The sequence below is a fragment of the Mastigoproctus giganteus genome, chromosome 5, assembly GCF_048544385.1.
Source record: "Mastigoproctus giganteus isolate SK-2022 chromosome 5, ASM4854438v1, whole genome shotgun sequence".
NCBI classification, from domain to species: domain Eukaryota; kingdom Metazoa; phylum Arthropoda; class Arachnida; order Uropygi; family Thelyphonidae; genus Mastigoproctus; species Mastigoproctus giganteus.
In genome coordinates, this window is record NC_143579.1 from 100588055 (window position 1) to 100607500 (window position 19446).

Below are 19446 nucleotides of genomic sequence, written 5' to 3' on the forward strand. Positions count from 1 at the left end.
TGAAAATTTAAGTGCCGTAATGCGTATCAAATATGTTTACTTTATACAGTAAATTCCCCTTTCATAAAACTCTTGCTTATAGTATTCACCCACTTTTTTAATATCCTTTTCTTCTAGTTCCATGCTGAGTCCAGTGCAGTACTTTTGCATTTTTTATTGGCTGTAATGCATTTATAACATATAGATATCTCAAATATAGGGAGTTATAGTTTATTGGTAAATTTTCAAGATTAGGGAATATATTATTCCTTCATATGGTAAGTCTTTGATATGGAGAGAGAATTTTTGAGATGTAAGAAATGCTTATATGGTTAGTGGGGAGGCTTTTAGGATACTTTGTCAGGGGTTCACGAAAGAAGCAGATTACAGGGGGGGGGTGCAAGGGCAGAATTTGAAAGCAATAAATAAATATAGAGGGAGTGTAATGCTAGAAGAAGGGCAGGGTCCTGTGTTGACCTAAGTAATGGAATGCAGTTAATAGAGAAAGTGAGTGATTAGGCTGAATCTACCCCAGAAACAGACTGGCATGTAATAATTTAGGGAGTGAAAGATGAAAATAGCAGTTGGAAACTGAAACTGAAACCAGCCAGGCTATTGGGAGATGTTTTCTGTAGGTGGCTATTCTCAAAAACAAGAACCTACAGACCCTCCATGGGAAAAGAGGGCAAAGCTATGCAGAAATTACTTCTAAACCAAAAGAAAGTAATCAATGAATAAGAGAAAAGAAAATAATTTAGGATTGGTAATGATTGGCGGGAACAGGAAATGGGCAGAAACAGAAAAAAAAAAGGGGGGGGGGGGTGAAGAGGATGGAATAAAGTGTGGTGGAAAAGGTGATCAAGAGAGACAGAGTTGAGAAATTAAGCCGAAAGGTGCAGAAATGTAGGAAGTGCAAAAAGGTCCAAGACAGTGAGGGCAGAAATAGTTAAGAGCAAAGGAAAATGAAGGCTAGTATGAGGATCAAAAAGTTATGAAAGATGGCTAAGGGAACCAGAAAAGATAATGATCTCTTTGAGAAAAACACATCTGAGGAATCCTTAGAACTGCTAGTCGAGTACTGTCAAACCAATAGCCTAAAGTTATAGCTGTACAGCAGCTAAGAAAGAAAATTGGACTAGCTAAGGTTGTGGAGTTCCGTCTGAACTTCAGGAAAGTGCAAGGAAGGAAGTTGGAAAGGAGGAGTTGTGTGAATCAGCAAGTCCAGAAATCAAGGATGCCAGACCTAAGCAGCCAAGAGTTCCGGAAAAATATCTGAAACGGAGTCAGGAGAAAGCAAATGAAGGAAACCAGAAAGGAAAGCCCTAGACGAGAGCCAGAAACCTCCCTGGAGAAGTAAGTGAGCAATATATTACGTATATTATAAGTTAGCAAGAACTGTTAATGAATTAGAAAGATAATTAATGAAAAGGGCTAGTTTTAGAAAGTAAAGTTCGAAAGATAATTCTAGAATATAAGGATTAAAAAACCTCTGTAATAAATATAAAAATAATCATTTTAATTGATAATAATTAAAAAAAAAAAACTGGATCGATGGAGCCTTGATTAGAAAGAACTAAAAATATAAATAGTAATTTCAAATGAATGAAAATTGAAATTATTATCTTTAAATAACATTGTAACTTTTTAGTTTATTTCTTTAAAAATAAGAGTTACATTTTATTTTTTTAAATATTTTTTAAATGGAGAAATCTTAATCTAAATTTCTTTTACATTGAAACTAATATTACAATATTGCAAATGCAGCGTTTTTTATAATTTTATCGAAAAGATACTTCATTCATACTAGTTTCTTTGTCGGGATCTGTTGTGTTGTGTGCGTTGTGTTTGCTATCTATAATTTAACAAATACCCAAGTAATCGTTTTTTTAATTTTATAATTTTAATTTCAACTATAGAATTTATATAGAAAATGTTGCTTTCACACCAGTCAAGAAACGAAAAATTGATAATGAGGGAAGAAAATTCCAAGAAAAGTGGGAGCTGAACTATTTTTGTATGGAAGTGAACAGTAAAATTACATGCTTAATTTGTAAGGAAAATATTAGTGTTGCTAAAGAATACAACATTAAGCGGCATTATAACTCTAATCATAAGGAACAATATTCAGGCTTTGAAGGAAAAATAAGAGAAGAAAAATTAAAAACAATGAAGAAAACATTTCATAGTCAACAACAAGTATTTACAAAATTCATGAAAACTTATGAATCAGTAGTAAGAGCAAGTTATGAAATAAGCTATTTGTTAGCAAAATGTTCAAAATTGTTCATGGATGGTTCGTTAATTAAAGAATGTATGATAAAAGCAGCTGAAATCGTCTGTCCTGAAAAGTGCAATCATTTCCTGATATTTCATTATCAAGAAATACAGCAAGAGAATTAGCGAAATGGCAGATAACATCAGTTCACAACTACAGGATATATCTACAGAAGTCTTGTTCTTTTCAATTGCGATTGATCAAAAGTACAGATATATGAGATGTTGCTCAAGTTGCTGTATTTTTTCGTGGTTGCGATAATAACATGAGGATCACTGAAGAATTGTTGGAAGTTATCCCTCTTCTTGAAACTACGACTGGCAAAGATATTTTTGCTGCTGTGTGGAACATTTTAGAAAAGTGCAAGCTTCCACTTGACAGACTTGTGTCTGTAACAACCTACAGTGCTAAATCAATGACAGGCAAAAATTGAGGATTTCTGTCAAACTTGATTAGAAAATTACAAGCTGAGTACCCAGCTGAGAAAATTACAAGCTGAGTACCCAGCTGAGAAAATTACAAGCTGAGTACCGAAAACTATGGCTTTCCACTGCCTTATTCATCAACAAGTTCTGTGTTTAAAAATATTAAAACTGGATGATGTATTGAAAACAGGAACAAAAACAATCAATTTTATTCAAGTGAGAGCACTCAACCATCGACAATTTACTTCTCTTCTTAAATATTTAGACTCTGAGTTCAACGATCTTTCTTATTTTACAGAAGTTCGATGGTTATCATGCCACAAAGTTTTAAAGAGATTTTATATGCTTTTGGAGGAAATAACAGTTTTTCTTGAAATGAAAAATGAAAATGTATCAGTTATAAAAAATCCTTTGTGGATTAAGGATTTAGCATTTTTAATTGATATTACAAGCCACCTCATTGCAAGGTAAAAATAAGTTAATAATGAACATGTACGATGCAACAGCAAGTTTTGTACAAAACTAACGTCGTTTAAAAATCATTTAAAAAAAGACGTTTTGACCCATTTTCCTACTTGTGAGCAGTTAAAAACACAAAATCAAATTGCTCTTTCTCACAATATTGTGACAAACTTGAGGAAATCAAAAACAAATTTGATAAGCGTTTCAATGATTTTAAAGAGTTAGAAGATATGTTTTCTCTTTTTGTTGGACCTTTTTCATTTGAAATCGAAAAAGCTCCCACTTTGATTCAACTGGAATTAATTGATTTCCAAAATGATTCATTTTTGAAAGACAAATGTCGAGAAGTAGGAATTCCAAAAATATATTCTTACTTAGATGAAAAATACCCGGAAATTAAAAAGTTTGCTGTGCAAATTATGTGCTACTTTGGGAGTACATACTTATGTGAGCAATTATTTTCATGTATGAAATTAAATAAAATGGTGTATAGATCGAGATTGACAGATAAACATCTTTCCGACATATTGAAAATTGTATGTTCCCAGTCTTTGACTCCTGATGTTGAAAAACTATTAGGGGGTAAACGCTGGCAGGTTTCCGGGAAAACAAAGTAATTATTTTCATAAATATATTGAATATTTAATTTTTAAATAAAAATAATAATATAACAATTATATATACTAAAACCAAAGGAGCGCAAGGCAGCCAAAGTAACACACCTCCATTAGTTACAATTTATTAGGAAACGGTTCAGAAATTGTTATTGTTACAAAATCCATCTTCACTCTTTGTCGCAATTTCCGAAACGTTTCCTAATAAATTGTAACTAATAGAGGTGTGTTACTTTGGCTGCCTTGCGCTCCTTTGGTTACCAGTTCATCTACAGCCACTTTACCCCATTTCTTCACTATACATACTAAATTCTAAATTACTTGTATTCTGTAGATCTGAATAAAAATTTAAATGTTAATTACATATGAGTTTTAATTATCCTGATTATGCTACTGAATCCTGAATCAAAATATAATATTTAAGAAAATTTTATGCGGCCTGCGAAAATCATACCATCACACAAAATGGCCCGCAACAGAAATGAGTTTGACACACCTGCTTTAAATGGTAGATAAATAAGGTATGAAATGTGGGCATCATCGGGAGTTGCTGTTATAATAAAGAAAGAATGGGAAAACAAAATATTAGACTACTCTTGGATATCACCCAGAATATTGAAATTAAGACTAAAAATTCTATCTTATACAATAACAATCATTGGCATCTGTGCTCCAGTAGATGGCAACATTCATGAAACCACAGAATTTTATGACAAATTACAACAGATCATAGACCAAACTAACAAAAACGAGTATCTCATACTAGCAGGAGATTTTAATGCAAGGGTTGGTGCTCAATCAGTAGACAAATGTATAGGATCAGAAGGCGAACCCGTGGTCAACAATAATGGAAGATGCCTGATAGACTTCTGCATTTTTAATACTTTTTACAAATACTTTATACAAATACTTTAATACAAATACTTTTTTCAGACAAAAGAATATCCATAAATTCACATGGGAAGCAAGAAGCACAAAGTCTATAATAGATTATATTATCATTAATGAAAATTTAAATGACAAAATTAGAGACACTAGAGTATTCAGAGGCTGTGAAATTGACAGTGATCACTACCTAGTAGAAAGTACTTTCAAAATAAAAAGAAATTATCTTAATAAAAAGAAGAAAATACCAACAAAACTACTAAGAAATTAAAAATAGACGAAAGCACTAAATTCCTGTATGAAAGTCGATTGAAAGGTAAACTCAAATCAGATGAAAGTGATAATGTTGAGAAATCTGGTCAAACATGAAAAAATTAATTCTGGGAGCTGCTGAAGAAAGTCTTGGATATAAACCTATAAAAAATAAAAATTGGCTAAGAACTTGGAATGAAGAATTGAAACAAACAATCAATGAGAAAAAAAAGACCTATAAACTGTACCCCGGGGGCTCACATCTGGTGAGTATGGGCTTGGCAAACCCAGGGTCCTGAGCTGGATATCATCATTCTCCTCTTTGTTGGTGATTCCTTTCTCTCTCTCTCTCTCTCTCTCTCGCTCTCTCTCTCTCTCTCTCTCTCTCTCACTCTCTGTCTCTCTCTCAGGGGGTAACTTGGGATTTTTTTTTTTTTTTATCGCTGGTGCAGCATAAGCCTCAGGCTTCCTTGTACCATATGGCTAATAATAATAATAATAATAATAAATAATAATAAAAAAACTAAAGCCCTACATCTACACATAAAATATAAAAAACTTAAAGCAGAAGTCAGAAAACTAACCAGAAGAATCCGACGAGATGACTGGGATAAATTTGTTAAATCTTTAGAACGTGATATCACGAGCCCACAGAGAAAAGGTTTTAAAATTTTTAAGAAATTACAACTAGACACAAATGATAAAATAAAAACCAACTCCATCTCTCAAGCAGAATGGAAGAAACACGATTCCAAACTGTGGTATAACCCAGGCACTAGGGAATTGGAAGATGAATCTGTGATAATCAAAGATGAAGAAAATATAACAATGGAAGAACTAGAGTTAATATTACAAAAATCAAAAAAACTGAAAAAGCCCAGGCATAGACAATTTGAATGTAGAACTATTTAAATATGGGGGCACCTTACTAAAAAATGCACTACTAAAATTATTTAACATCATATGGCATAAGCAACAGATAGCCAAAGATTGGGGGCTTTAGCTGCCAATGCTCCATTAAAAACTAAATCAATCAATCAATCAAAACCCAAAGATTGGGAAACAGGAATAGTAATCAATTTACACAAAAAAGGCTCCAGAAATAACCCTAACAACTACAGAGGGATAACACTGCTGTCAACTGCTGCAAAGCTATACCCTAATATACTAAAGAATAAACTTAATAAATACAGTAAACAATTCTTAGAAGAAGAACAATGTGGGTTCAGAAAAGGGAGAAGATGCCACAATAGATGCCATTTTCTCACTACAAAAAATTTTGGAGAAAAGAAGAGAATTCAATCTACTAACATTTCTGCTCTTTATTGATTATGAAAAAGCATATGACAATGTAAACCGGGAAAAACTTTGGCAGATTCTACATGAAGAAAATATCCCAACCCAACTCCAGAAAGCGATCCAAAGCCTATATAAAAACTCAAGTCTGTATAAAATATTCTAATGACCAACTATCAGACCCAATTAACACCAATAAAGGAGTGAAACAAGGATGTGGACTATCACCAAATTTATTTAATATCTACATCAATAAAATTCTTAAAGAATGGAAACAAATGATTAACAGCGGAATAGTTGAACAACAGGAATAAAATCCAAACTATATTATATGCTGATGATAAAGTTATAATTGCAAAATCAGAAGATGAACTACAGATAGCAGCAAATGAACTTAATAAAATAGGTAAAAAGTACGAGATGAAAATCTCCACCTCAAAAACAAAATCAATGGGATTATGTGGAAAAAACATACAAAGAGTCAAAATTGTTATTTATGATAAAATAATAGAACAAATATCTGACTTCACCTATTTGGGAAATTTAATATCAAATGAAGGGAAAGACATCCACACTAAACTACAAAAATATAATAAAATGAATGGAACGATTAAACGCAACTTCAGAAAACAAATGACAACTGAAACAAAATTATGACTGCACAACATCACTTCAAAACCAGCTCTCTTCTACAGCTGTGAGACTTGGGTCATAAATAAGAAATATGCACACAAACTAGAAGCAGCACAAATGAGATTTTTAAGACCATTATTAGGCTTTACAAGACTAGATCACCAAAGAAATTTAGATATCCATGAGAAATTAAAAGTAGATAACATAGTAAATGACATAAAACGGTATCAGGAAAAATGGATCAGCCACATAGAAAGAATGAACCCAGACTGGATCCCAAAATTAGCCTTTAACTACAAACCTACAGGCAAGAGAGATGTTGGTTGACCAAGTCAACGATGGCGAGATCAAGACCACCTCCAAGAGCTACAACGGAACAGGTCTTAAAAGACCTAAGCCGGACCAAGTTTCATGATGATGATGATAAATAAGGTATATGAGTAAAGCTGAGTATGGTATTTTAATGGATAAAAATTTGTGTACAAGTAGCTTATTTGAATGATTAGTAACAAGGAGGGTAATTAGAATACTGAAGATTTGTCTACAAGTATATTGTAACGGTGTATAATGAGAATAAAGAATTGAGTGAGGAATGTATCATTTTGAATATTAATATGTGAAACTGTATTGTATCCAGGAGTAATAAAAAGGGATAAAGTGAATGTATAAGTATTAGGAGTTATTTAGGAAATAAGGGAAGAAGAATGAACCATGTTTTTTTTTTTTTATTTATATATATATATTTGCCTAATCAGATATGATTAGGCAAATATATATAAAAAAAATACATGCTTGGTATCTCTAATTTAACTTTGTATGTCATGATTATTTGCTATCTAGTTCAAGTTGTATATTATGGTGTACATATATATATATATATATATATATGTAATAAATTTCATGTTTTATTTTCACTTTGAGTCTTGTTGTTCTGAGAAACACATGCCTTGCTAGCCTAGTTAAAATTTGCTCTCACAAAATTTGGCGAGATAGTCCTTGATACCGATTAAAGGAAAAGTGGAAAAATTACCCTCATGATCTTGAGAATCTTACATGAGATATACAATATATAGCAGTCAGGTAACAAAAGTGGGCCTTGGATGTGTGAGTGTGCCTAAAAATCTGAATTAGATTTCCAAGAAATTAAATCCCACACACTGTTTAAAAAATTTACTCACTTATTGTTTTCTTTTTTTTTAAGCTCCCAATAAGTTATAAAGTCAGATATGACCCACCTGCCTTTTGATTTTTTTTTTTTGGTTTTTGGGAAAGTTATGGTAGAGACAATTCTAGTAATCATTATACTTCTCTCACCAACTTTTTTTTGTCTGCTTTCCTTGCTGGTGCAGTTGTTAGTCTTTTGTGTTCACGTGTTCAGTATGGCATCAAGAAATTTAATTAATGACAGCATTATTATCATGTTAATACTACATTTATCATCCAGTAATACTCAAGATATATTTAATTTAATGAAGTCTTTTAAAAAAAATTTATTGTGTACCCTGTACGCACGAAAAATGTTTTATGTGTAAACAGCTACTAAATTTTGAACAGCTAGAACCGAAATCATGAACGACGTAATTAATGCTCGCACCCGCTACTTACTCTACTGAATCAACATTTGGAAGAGGTTAGATCAATAGCCTAATTACCCATTTGATTGTAGCCATTTGTTGAATAGTATGATTGCAACAATACAAGTATTTGTATTGTTCTCTGGATCATGTTACTCTGTCATGCTTTTGTTGTAAATTACACATGCAGATCTGCAAGAAACAACAGTATCCATTCATAATATGCTGTCAAAACTATGATTTGGCTCAGGATCTCAACGAGTACAAGTGCAAGATGGTAATGCTGCACATTCCATCTCGCAATGAGGAAACAGAGATACTGTCAGAGATGAAATATGTCAAGGTCTACGATGACAATGAAGAGTTCATACTAGATCGTAAATTGTATGAATCGGACTTGAACATTCGCAAAACAATTGAAATATATAAGACAATGTGTCAAGATAATGATGACTCTGACGAAGCATGCGGTGATGACCTGCATAGCCTTGTAGCGTGGCTGTGAGAAGAGGACCCCTTTAAAACTTTTACAATCATTCAAACAGTGAGATGAATGAGGATCTAAAGCTTGCCACACTTAACCGACTCAGCGAAATTTCAAAGAAATGTGAAAACTTGATGACCAACAAGGATTTCTACAACTTAACGAGAATGACCAATGAAAAGCAAAAGATTCTACTCATACATGTAATTTCGAGTCTGTTATTTTATCCTCCATTCTTTTTACCTTTCCCATGTTTTTTCCACAACCAGCTGTTTCATGCCCACTCCAAGCACATCAAGTTTACCTACCATGATCCTTTGCTTTAAATGCTTTACTTTACTTTACTTTAAATTTTGCAAGATATCCATTTCTCTGGTTACCAAAAGGTTTCTGCCATGGGTGGCAATGGTTAGTGCAAAGCCACCTAAGTGGCATGCCCCAAATCATAAACGTTTTTTTGCCACCAGCTGGTTTATACCAGCTCTGAGCACATCCAAGATCATCTCCCATGATCCTTTGAGCAGTCTCCTCTCTCCCAACTCTGTTTTTCTTTGTTATGAAACGGAAATGTCAATTCCATGTTGCAGAATCGTGACAAATTGATTTTACTACTGTCAGAAATTTAGTTTGTTGTTTGTTTGTTATTTGGTTTTTAGGAGCATTAGCAACTAAGGCCATATTGCTCCAGGGATATTCGGTGGTCGATCCTTGACCATTCTGCATCCTCCATATTTGGTGGTCACTGGCTTGAGCCCTGGTCTAATCAAGAAGCGTGTGCTACGCACTGCTGCTCCTGCCCACCTGGCTACAGAGGTGCCCTGAAATTTAGTAGTGCCGCCAGAGATGTTTACACATCAAAATTTTTTTTTCTTTTTAGGAAAAAAAATTGAAAGTGGATGTCAAAAAAAGCAAGTGTAGTACATTGTGCGCAGCTTTTCAATGTATATGATAAGAAATCAAAAATAGTCTCCAAAAAGGTGGGTTTCAGTTGTGCTATTTGTGGTCAGTCCCTTTTGAAAGTGCTTTAATGGGAGTTTACTGTATAGAGGCCACCTGCTTCTGTACAGTAAACTATAGATATATCAATCAGCTGAAATATAATTTCCACTGAAAATTAGCATAACCTGAAGTATTGGTGGCATAAAGTACTAATTTATACTTTTCACATCAAAAATTTGGTTTAAATTTACTTCAGTTTGAAGACATTTATTTACAAGTGAACAAAAAAAAATCTTTCCATCACCCTCCAGAAAGCCTTCCTTGTGTCTTCTACATGTAATCAGTTTTAGATTAACTTGTTTTTTTCTGGAACAACCTCTCTTCATACATATTTCCTGAAAATTACAGTAAATCTACAGAAATTCAAGTCTAATGTTAACAAGTATCTTTTTTCATCTTCAGCTCATGCACAGTACTGAATCTCTAGTACTCAGTACTGTACTCATGCACAGTACTGAGTACTAGAGATTCTAATACCTTTTGTGCTTGGAGGTTTTGTAAAGGGGAAAGAAAAAAAAAAAAAAAAAAGGAGGGGCTTGTGCTGAGCATGGGCAGTAGATGGTTTTGTGTGAAACATCTTTCTGGACACCTACAATGGATCTATGATAACTAACGTAAGAGATGTATACTTGTGGTTGCAATGTGTCTAAATATCTCTAGCAAACAGCGTCGATTGAGGTACCCGATCTTGTAGTTCTATTAGTTTAGCTTTTCTTGATGCATTCAGTAGTAACTTTAAAGGAGTTGGATAAATCTGTTGTGTGAATTAACGAAATTTTTGGATATGTAGAACATACAGCAAGAATATACCCAGCTCCTTTATTTGCCAGAGCAGAGGTATTGAGATTGTACACTAGCAATCTAGATGCCTCCTAGAGAGTTACAAATTGGCTCAGTTTTGTGGTCGTCTATCTAGCAGCTGACTTGTGATTACTGTTTTATGGCTATACACATGAAATATAAGGAATATTGGAACTTGCTGTGATGCTCATCATAATCTCAAGACATCACTCATACTACATGATTAAAGAGGTGGGGATTTCCAGTGCAATTATTATTATTAATTTTGAAGGAATGTTTCAGAATGGTATTCTGGTATATTCTTGCAGACAGGTGAAATTGTATTGAAAATTTAAAAAGTTTTTAAAAGCTTGTAGGCATGCAAAGGACAAAGATATTTATGGAAACTTGTGTAGATTATGATCTCTTTGAGCTCTTAACTACCGAACAAACTTATAGTATCATGTGCAGTGTTCTCCCCAGAAAATTTTGCCAGCCGGGTGGCATTATGTGAAGTAGCCTAGTGGGGAAGTATAATACTTCACAATGTTATAAAATTTTCTGTTATTTATAAATGTGACTTAAGTGATCCAGAGCAAAATTAATTGCATAATTTATCATTATATACTCTTGCCACATTGGTCTTGATCGCATAGGATGTTCGAATTAATATTGATCGAGATCAGTGGGCAGTACTGTATGATACCGTGAGAATCACTTAAATTTTAGCTGGGCGGTTAAAATATGTAGAAGTTTAAGTGATAGATCCTGGGGTGAACACTGTGTATAATTTTAATATTTATTTTGATATTAAATTTATTTAAATATATGTTATGAATTTTAGATTTGGAAACATTGGAACATGCCCCAAAACGTGTGAAAGTGGATACACCAGAAACAAAATATGGTCAGTATACCAATCAATTTGTAATAATTATTATATTCTGAATTCATAATTGTTGATCTTAGTATTTATGCTGTACCTTCTGAATTTATTTCACATTAATTTTAAGTAAGTCATAATATATATTTGAAACTGATTTAAATGAGCAATATTCTAATTTAATTTTTATTATATTTTCTTCTCCAAACTTCCTTCAGTTACAACTTTGAATCAGAATATTTTATTATACCTTATATAACTGGTAATTCCTGCCTGAATAAATTAATAATGATGATAAATAAGAAATTAATACAGGAACTCCCCGACTTACGTAAGGGTAAGGTTCTGCAGAACGCTATGTAAGCCGGATTTTACGTGTCAGAATTTCCCTCGTGCTTGTGCACTGTGCTCGCTGAATTGATTGAATCAAAAAAGAAATGTTCGACGAACATGTAAATAGAATTATTTATTGTATTTATTCAATTTTTTATCTCATGTGCAGGAAAAATTACAAAGGCATGAATTTTTAAAAAAATTACAAAAAAAGAGAGACAGGCATAACGTCAGTAAGTTTTACCTCTTGAGCATCGTTGCCAGAATCGATGTCTTCAGCTGATAAGTATGCTGCTGCTGAGGTTGAGGGCTGTGGTGATTTAGAAGGGGTTGGCTGCTCAACCTTACGAAAGAACATTAATGGATGGTGGCTTTTCTCTTTTCATTGTAGATTTCTTTGTAGCAAGCAAGTGTGCAATATCATTCACCCCTCTGTTAACTTTTAAGAATCGTTCGCTGTCAGGATCCATCTTCTCAAACTTTGCTATTGCCAATGCAATGCAATTCATGAAATGCCATTACCATCTCTCTGGTGACAAAGCGTCTTGGTTCTCATTTGGTTCGTTTTGAGCTTTGTCAGCATTTTCTTCTTTTACCATTCCTGCCTGCAAATCAATAAGTTCTTTGTTATATAATTCCTTCTCTTCTGCTTCTATTAACTCCTCCACGTCTTTGGCATCAACCTCCAACTGAAGTAGCTCTGTAACCTTTACAATCTTACTGTAACCTCTTGATATGATTTGCCTTTTTCAAATCCTTCGAAGCCTTTTACGTTTCTTCCATGTGCCATTTAAACAACTTTTAGTCATTTCTACCCGGGCCTTATTAATGTTTAAGATGCAATTGTAAATATTGTAAGATTTCCAAAAGTCTCTTAACGTAAAATTTTTCTCATCGTCTACTGCAGACGATGCTTGAGCAAATGTTGCGTGTAAATAGTATGCTTTTAAATTGGAAATAACACCCTGATCCATAGGTTGGATGAGTGAAGACGTGTTTGGCGGTAGAAATATGACTCTCACATTCGAATTGAAATCATCTAGATGCATAGGATGTCCAGGAACATTATCTAATAGAAGCAAAATCTTGAAAGGAATTTCGTTGTCTTTGCAATATTTTTAAACCTCGGGAATGAAGCAGCATTTAAACCAATCCTCAAAGAGAGATATTGTTATCCATGCTCTCTGGTTCGATCAGAAATGCATGGCTAGGGTGACTTTATTGATCGGTGCCTCCGTAGCCAGGTGGGCAGGAACAGCAGTGCGTAGCACATGCTTCTTGATTAGACTGGGGTTTGAGCCCATGACCACCAAATACGGAGGATGCGGAAAGGTCAGGAAATGACCACCGCATATCCCCGGAGCAATATGGCCTTAGTTGCCAACACTCCTAAAAACCAAATGACAAACAACAACAAACAAACAGCTTTATTGATACCCTTAAATGCACGAGGATTTCCAGAATGGTACACAAGCACTGGTTTTAATCTGTAATCTCCCACTGCATTAGCCCTAAGCAAGAGCGTGGCCTTATCTTTCGACGCCTTGTAACCTGGCATTGTCTTTTTCTCTTTGACAGTGTATGGTTGATCCGGCATTTTTGTCCAATACAGAGCAGTCTCATCAACATTAAAAATTTGCTGCATTGAATAGCCACCTTCATCAATAACTTTTTCCAACACATCACAAAATTTCTCTGCAGCTGCAGATTTGGCACTGGTGACTTCACTGCATACTTTAACGTTGTGGAAACCAGCGTGATGCTTGAACCTATTAAACAACCCATTGCTTACCATGAACTTGGGTTGGGGTTCACTGTACTTATCCTTAATATATTTATAAATACTTGCTGCTTTTGCTTGAATGGTCATTAGATTCAGGGGCACTCGCTTCTGAATCTGATTTTCCATCCATATTATTAACAGCTATTCCATCTTCGATATAGCACCTGAATGCTGTTTTTTGATCATTGTTGATCTTAATTGTGTTGATCTTTTGACATGTTCTTTTACACGCACACTGTCTATAAAAATAGTATTCACCGTTGAAGCAGCAAGACCTAATCCCCTTGCAATAGATGACAAACTTTGTCCTGCTTCGTGCTTCTTAATTAATCATCTTCATTTCTAAATCAATTTTGTTTCGTTTCCTGACACTACCACCACTTGCACTTTTCATTGGTCACTTTCCATTCATCATTGTAATACGTAAATAGGAATGAAGAGAAGTTTCTGAAAATTTGTTTTTTTATGTGATTGAAGATTTCAGTTAAGGGGAACACATCTCACCATAGTAGTGTAAAAACCCACACAATTGCAGGCACCTCTGTAGCCAGGTGGGCAGGTGTGTAGCACACACCTCTTGATTAGACGGGGTTCAAGCCCGTGACCACCAAATACGGAGGATGCGGAAAGGTCAAGGAGAAAGACCACTGCATATCCCCAGAGCAATATGGTCTTAGTTGCTAATGCTTCTAAAAAACCAAATAACAACAACACACAATTGCAGTTATCGGTATTATCGCAAATTCAATAAGATCGAGTTATAATAGATTGTATTAACAGAAAAGCCTTGTAAACTGGAAAGTGCGTATTGTTTTTTGATCGTGACCTCCAGAAACATGCTTTAGAAAAAATATCACAAAGGCATTCAAAATTTATTCTTATAACGGGAACATATGATAACAATGAAAGGATAGTGCAATTTCCATTATAAATATGACCTTTTAAAGAGATAAATAGCTTAGTAATATAGCAAAATTTTCAACTTCCAAGGACTTGGAACGAATTAAAAAAAAAAAAAAAAAAAAATGTGTTATTGGGTTCACGTTACGATATTTTCATGATCCTCCATTATTCCTACAGGATGCAAAATACATTTCCATGATTTTTTTAAGTTTGCACCGGCTGGCAAAAACTTACATAAAGTCAAATTTCCATAAGTTGAGTAGTACGTAAGTCGGGGAGTTCCTTTATTTCTTATTCAACATTACTGCACATGATAAATACTTGTATTGGTAATTGGTGACAATAATATAGTGTTCCATCCTAAAACCTGATAATAAAACAATTTGCTGCATAGTTTGAGGAATACATTTAATTTAGCAGGGGAATTTACATATATACATGTGAAAAACTTATTTTAAAGTTAAAATCGCCCCGACAAGGCAAAAACCAAATAACTAACTAACTAACTAAACCCCTAATAAATAACTAACTAATCGCCCCTAAAAACCAAATAACTAACTAACTAACTAGCTCCATGAACTACATCTTAATCCTTTCTCAGGACTTAGCAAATATAGCAAAACTTATGTATATTAGTATTATATACATAAGTATTATGTATTAAACATTAGTATTATATTGCATTAAATTTAAAATATTACTTTATAGTCACTGAGCTCCTTGAACAGGCGCCTCTGTAGCCAGGTGGGAAGGAGCAGCAGTGCATAGCACAGGCTTCTTGATTAGACCGGGGTTCGAGCCCGTCACCACCAAATACGGAGGATGTGGAAAGGTCAGGGAATGACCACCGCATATCCCGGAGCAATATGGCCTTAGTTGCTAATGCTCCTAAAAACCAAATAACTAACTAACTAACTAGCTCCATGAACTACATCTTAATCCTGTGAAGCTATAAAAGAAGTGAAACAAATGTTCTTTGCATTTGACTGATTCTCCCAGTTTGGGAATTCCTTATATCATATTGCCTTGATTGAGCCACATGCTTTTGTTGGTTTACTTACCTTAGATGCATTAGATGCATCATTCCAGTGTAGGTAATATGTGGTTTGCAGTATACCAGAATACACGCCCACTGATGAGTGAGCCAACAAGCTCTGAAACGCATCTGGGTGGTGGTGCCAACTGAGAATAAATAACAGCAGTCTCCTCTACTAGAGAAGCATTATTTATTTGAAGTAGTGCAATACCTAGTATATCGTTGTGAAGGTAGCCACAATATGAGATAAAATCAAACAATGCCATTACACTACTTACCGTATTTCCCCATGTATAAGATGCACCTTAATTTTGGGGCCCAAAATTTGAAAAAAAATGTATTACATAAAGTTATTGAACTCAAATTTTATTCATCATAAAATTAATACAACTCCTCATCACTGTCAAAACTCCCATCCATTAGCTTGTCCTCATCTGTGTCTGATGACGAATCACTGTCTTCATATACAGGCTGGCCTCGATTAATGCAAGTAATTCGTCCCACGAGCACATCGCGCAAAATGGAAACGCGTTAATCGAATATAACAATCAATAGGAAAAATTATAATTGGTCCTTGACCTTCTGGAATGTCCATAAAGAATTTTAAAAATACCTTTTAAATAACTTTTTAACTGTATACAATGTAAAAGATAATGAAAATAATTATGGAATTAAATGTTTATTGCATAAAACAGCGGTTCCCAAACCGCGCGCCGCGGAATATTTTAAATTTTTGAGGGAAACACAGCGATACTTGACATCTGTCGGACACCGCGTGAACTACTAGCTCGAGGTAGTTCACAGTTTCAGCATTTCTTATTAAGTTGTTTGGACCTAACTACTAAACGAAACTGTTAGGTATTTCTTTTGGTCTGGGTGTGCCTTGAAAAAATTTACTGAGACACTAAGGGCACCGCGAACTGAGAAAGTTTGGGAACCTCTGACATAAAATACACAATGAAGAAATGACTGTTGCGGAAATATTTGAACAGCGTTGACTTTCTCTTTTCGTCAGTCAATTTCCGATAGCCGACAACAATCTTCTCTGGGCCCTGGCAAAATAAATATCGCAGAAAACTGCAATATGAAAGATTTCATCTAATTCTTTTACCATTATCTCCTTCGCGGTAACATTTTCATCTGGCTCATTTAAAAATTTGAATTTTTATGCAAGTGTGCATTGATTTTATTAGCAGGAGACAAACAAGTAACATGTCTTCTTCTGATGGTTGATGGAACACACTGAGGCGGGCAGCAGGAAAACGTTTGTTTATTGACCGTACAACTTGCGGTAAGCTTAATGCGCGATTCAAATCTTTTTCAACTATCACATAAAAAAAAAAAGAAAAAAAAAAGATCGCGTTAACTGGAAATTTGCATCGTGAAAAGTGATATAATTTTTCAAATAGCGTTAACTGAAAATCTCATTATGCGAGGCCTGCCTGTATTGCCTCGTCCTCAGTTCCATCTATGGCATTTGAAATGCCACACTTCTTAAATGACTTGATAACGATCTCAATCTTGATATTATCCCAGGATCTTTTCACCCAGGTACAAACTTCTATAGTTGGTTTATTCACTCTTCCTGCTGGTTTCAAATTGTCCCCAGAAGACTTCATCTATTGGTTCCATTCGTCTCTCATGAGGAGTGACGACCCTTCATTAACTTCATTCGACTCAGCATTAACAAACCCTTCAGCTTTGAAGGGTTTGTTAATGCTGACATCAAGTGGTTGGAGCTGGAATGTCAAGCCTCCAGGTAAGACGGCAAGTTTTGTTTTTTGCTCTGCAGCAATCTTTTTTGTGTTTTTTGGTATGTGTGCCCTCAACTGATCAAGCACCAATACGGCAGATTTGTGTAAGAGACCACCTGGTCTCCTGCTCCAAACTTTCTCAAACCAGATCTTCATCCCATCATCCTGATCCATCCAACCCTTGTCATGAACGTGGACAATCACTCCTCAAGAAATGTTTTCTTTTGGCATTGTTTTGCGTTTGAAAATCAGCATAGGAGGCAGCTTGGTTCCATCGGCACAACAAGCTAGAACAACAGTATAATGGCCCTTTTCATGTCCACTTGTCTTCACAGTTAGTTTTCACCCCCTTCTTATCAACAGTTCTGTTACTTGGGACATCAAATTGAAGGTGGACTGTTCGTTCCAAATACCTGTCCAGCTCAGCCTTAAATTTAGTTAGGCTATCAACTTTCACAGCAAAAGATGGAAGTCTGTTCCACCAATCAACTACTCGCTGGCTAAAGGCAAACTTCCGCACATCTATCCTACAACTGTCTTTCCTCAATTTGAATTTATGCCCTCTCAGGTGATTATTCTGAGCAAGAATCTCATCAGCATTGAGCATGCTCAAACCATTCAAGGCTTTATACCCCTCATTCAGATCACCTCACAGGTGCCTAGTCTCCAGACACTGTAAGCTGCAAAACTTAAGCCTTTCTTCATGAGAGCATCCCTTCATTCCATTCACTAATCTTGTTGCCCTTCTCTGTACTTGTTCCAACAGCTCTACATCCTTCTTAAAATGAGGCTTCCAGACCTGTATACAGTACTCAAGGTGTGGCCTGACTATTGCTTATACAAGGGGATAATCACCTCCTTATCCCTGCTAGAAAAATCCCTGTATATCAGGGATGGCCAACTTAATTTGTGATGCGATCTACTTTTTTTCTTCAAAATGTGCCGCAATCTACCATCTCAAGAATTTCATTGAGATGGTAGATCGCGTGGTTGAGATGGTTTCACGTGGTTAAAAAAAGTTAATCAACACATATTGAAAAATGTTGTTTATAAATTTTAAAATTAAATAAAATTGAGAATTCTTATTTTTTTAAATTAACATATGCAAATTTTAAATTTATGTGAAGTTTGTCTTTGAAAAGGTCAATTCACATGTGGAGCCCAAACTGGAATTTAAAAGTTAACTGCATTTTTTTCCATTTGGGTACTTTTCTCGACAAACATATTTCTAAAAGTCTTTTTCTGATGATATGACTTTTCGGAATACAGTAAACCCCCGCTATTCGTGGGGGTTACGTTCCTGAGAAATGTCGCGAATACAGAAAACACAGATACTGAGTTATGGCTCCGATAGTAACAAAGGGGTTCCATTCCAAAGTATGAAATATATAAGAAAAACTAGTCTAAAATTTTGTCTCTGTATGTGTTATATGTACCTTCTTAATATGTCTATGTACACAGACAGTACATAGTGAAATGCAAGCATATGGCATCGATATGAAAATAAGAAACAATTTAATATTAAATGTAATATTTATTAGAAATTTCAAACCAGTGCCTTTGCTAGCAAAAAAACTTATCCCGCCAGTGCTATCACCAGTTTCGCTAAAGTGTTGATAAAGGAGTTTTGCCTTTTCACAAATGATGAGTGAACTTAATGGAATTTTATTTTGAGTTCAGTCTTCTATCCACAGATTTAAAACTTTTTCCATTTTTCCTAATTTAACATCACGAGTTACAGAGCAAATTTTTGAAGCAATTAGCGTGTTTTCACAGACACTACAGTGGTTTTTTTTTTTTTTTTTTTTTTCAGATTTTTTGATAGATCGTACCGTTGACTCATTGATTTTATAATGTTTTGCCACTGAGGAGACACTTTCACCATTAGAAATTTTGTCTAATAACTCAATTTTATTCGCTAATGTCATCACCTTCTTTGATATTTTCACATTTCTCTTGTTATTCTTAGCCATATTTTTGTACGGGTTAGAAAGAACTTGTCCACAATAAAGTCACTTTCTTCCGTTAACACACTCGAAAAAGTCTGTTTTACACTGCAAAACGGCAGATTTATCACTTTTGTAAGCATATCAATT

At 34.6% G+C, this 19446-nt stretch overlaps 1 protein-coding gene across 3 annotated transcripts in view; it reads left to right on the forward strand.

The window, feature by feature from the left end:
* Positions 1-19446, forward strand: part of rnh1 (ribonuclease H1) — a 190047-nt gene that overhangs the window by 36266 nt on the left and 134335 nt on the right. For all 3 annotated transcript variants that reach the window (XM_090373367.1, XM_090373368.1, XM_090373370.1), the window contains exon 3: positions 11503-11565. In XM_090373367.1, coding sequence (XP_090229493.1) covers positions 11503-11565 — 63 coding nt within the window. The remainder of the gene's footprint in view (positions 1-11502; positions 11566-19446) is intronic.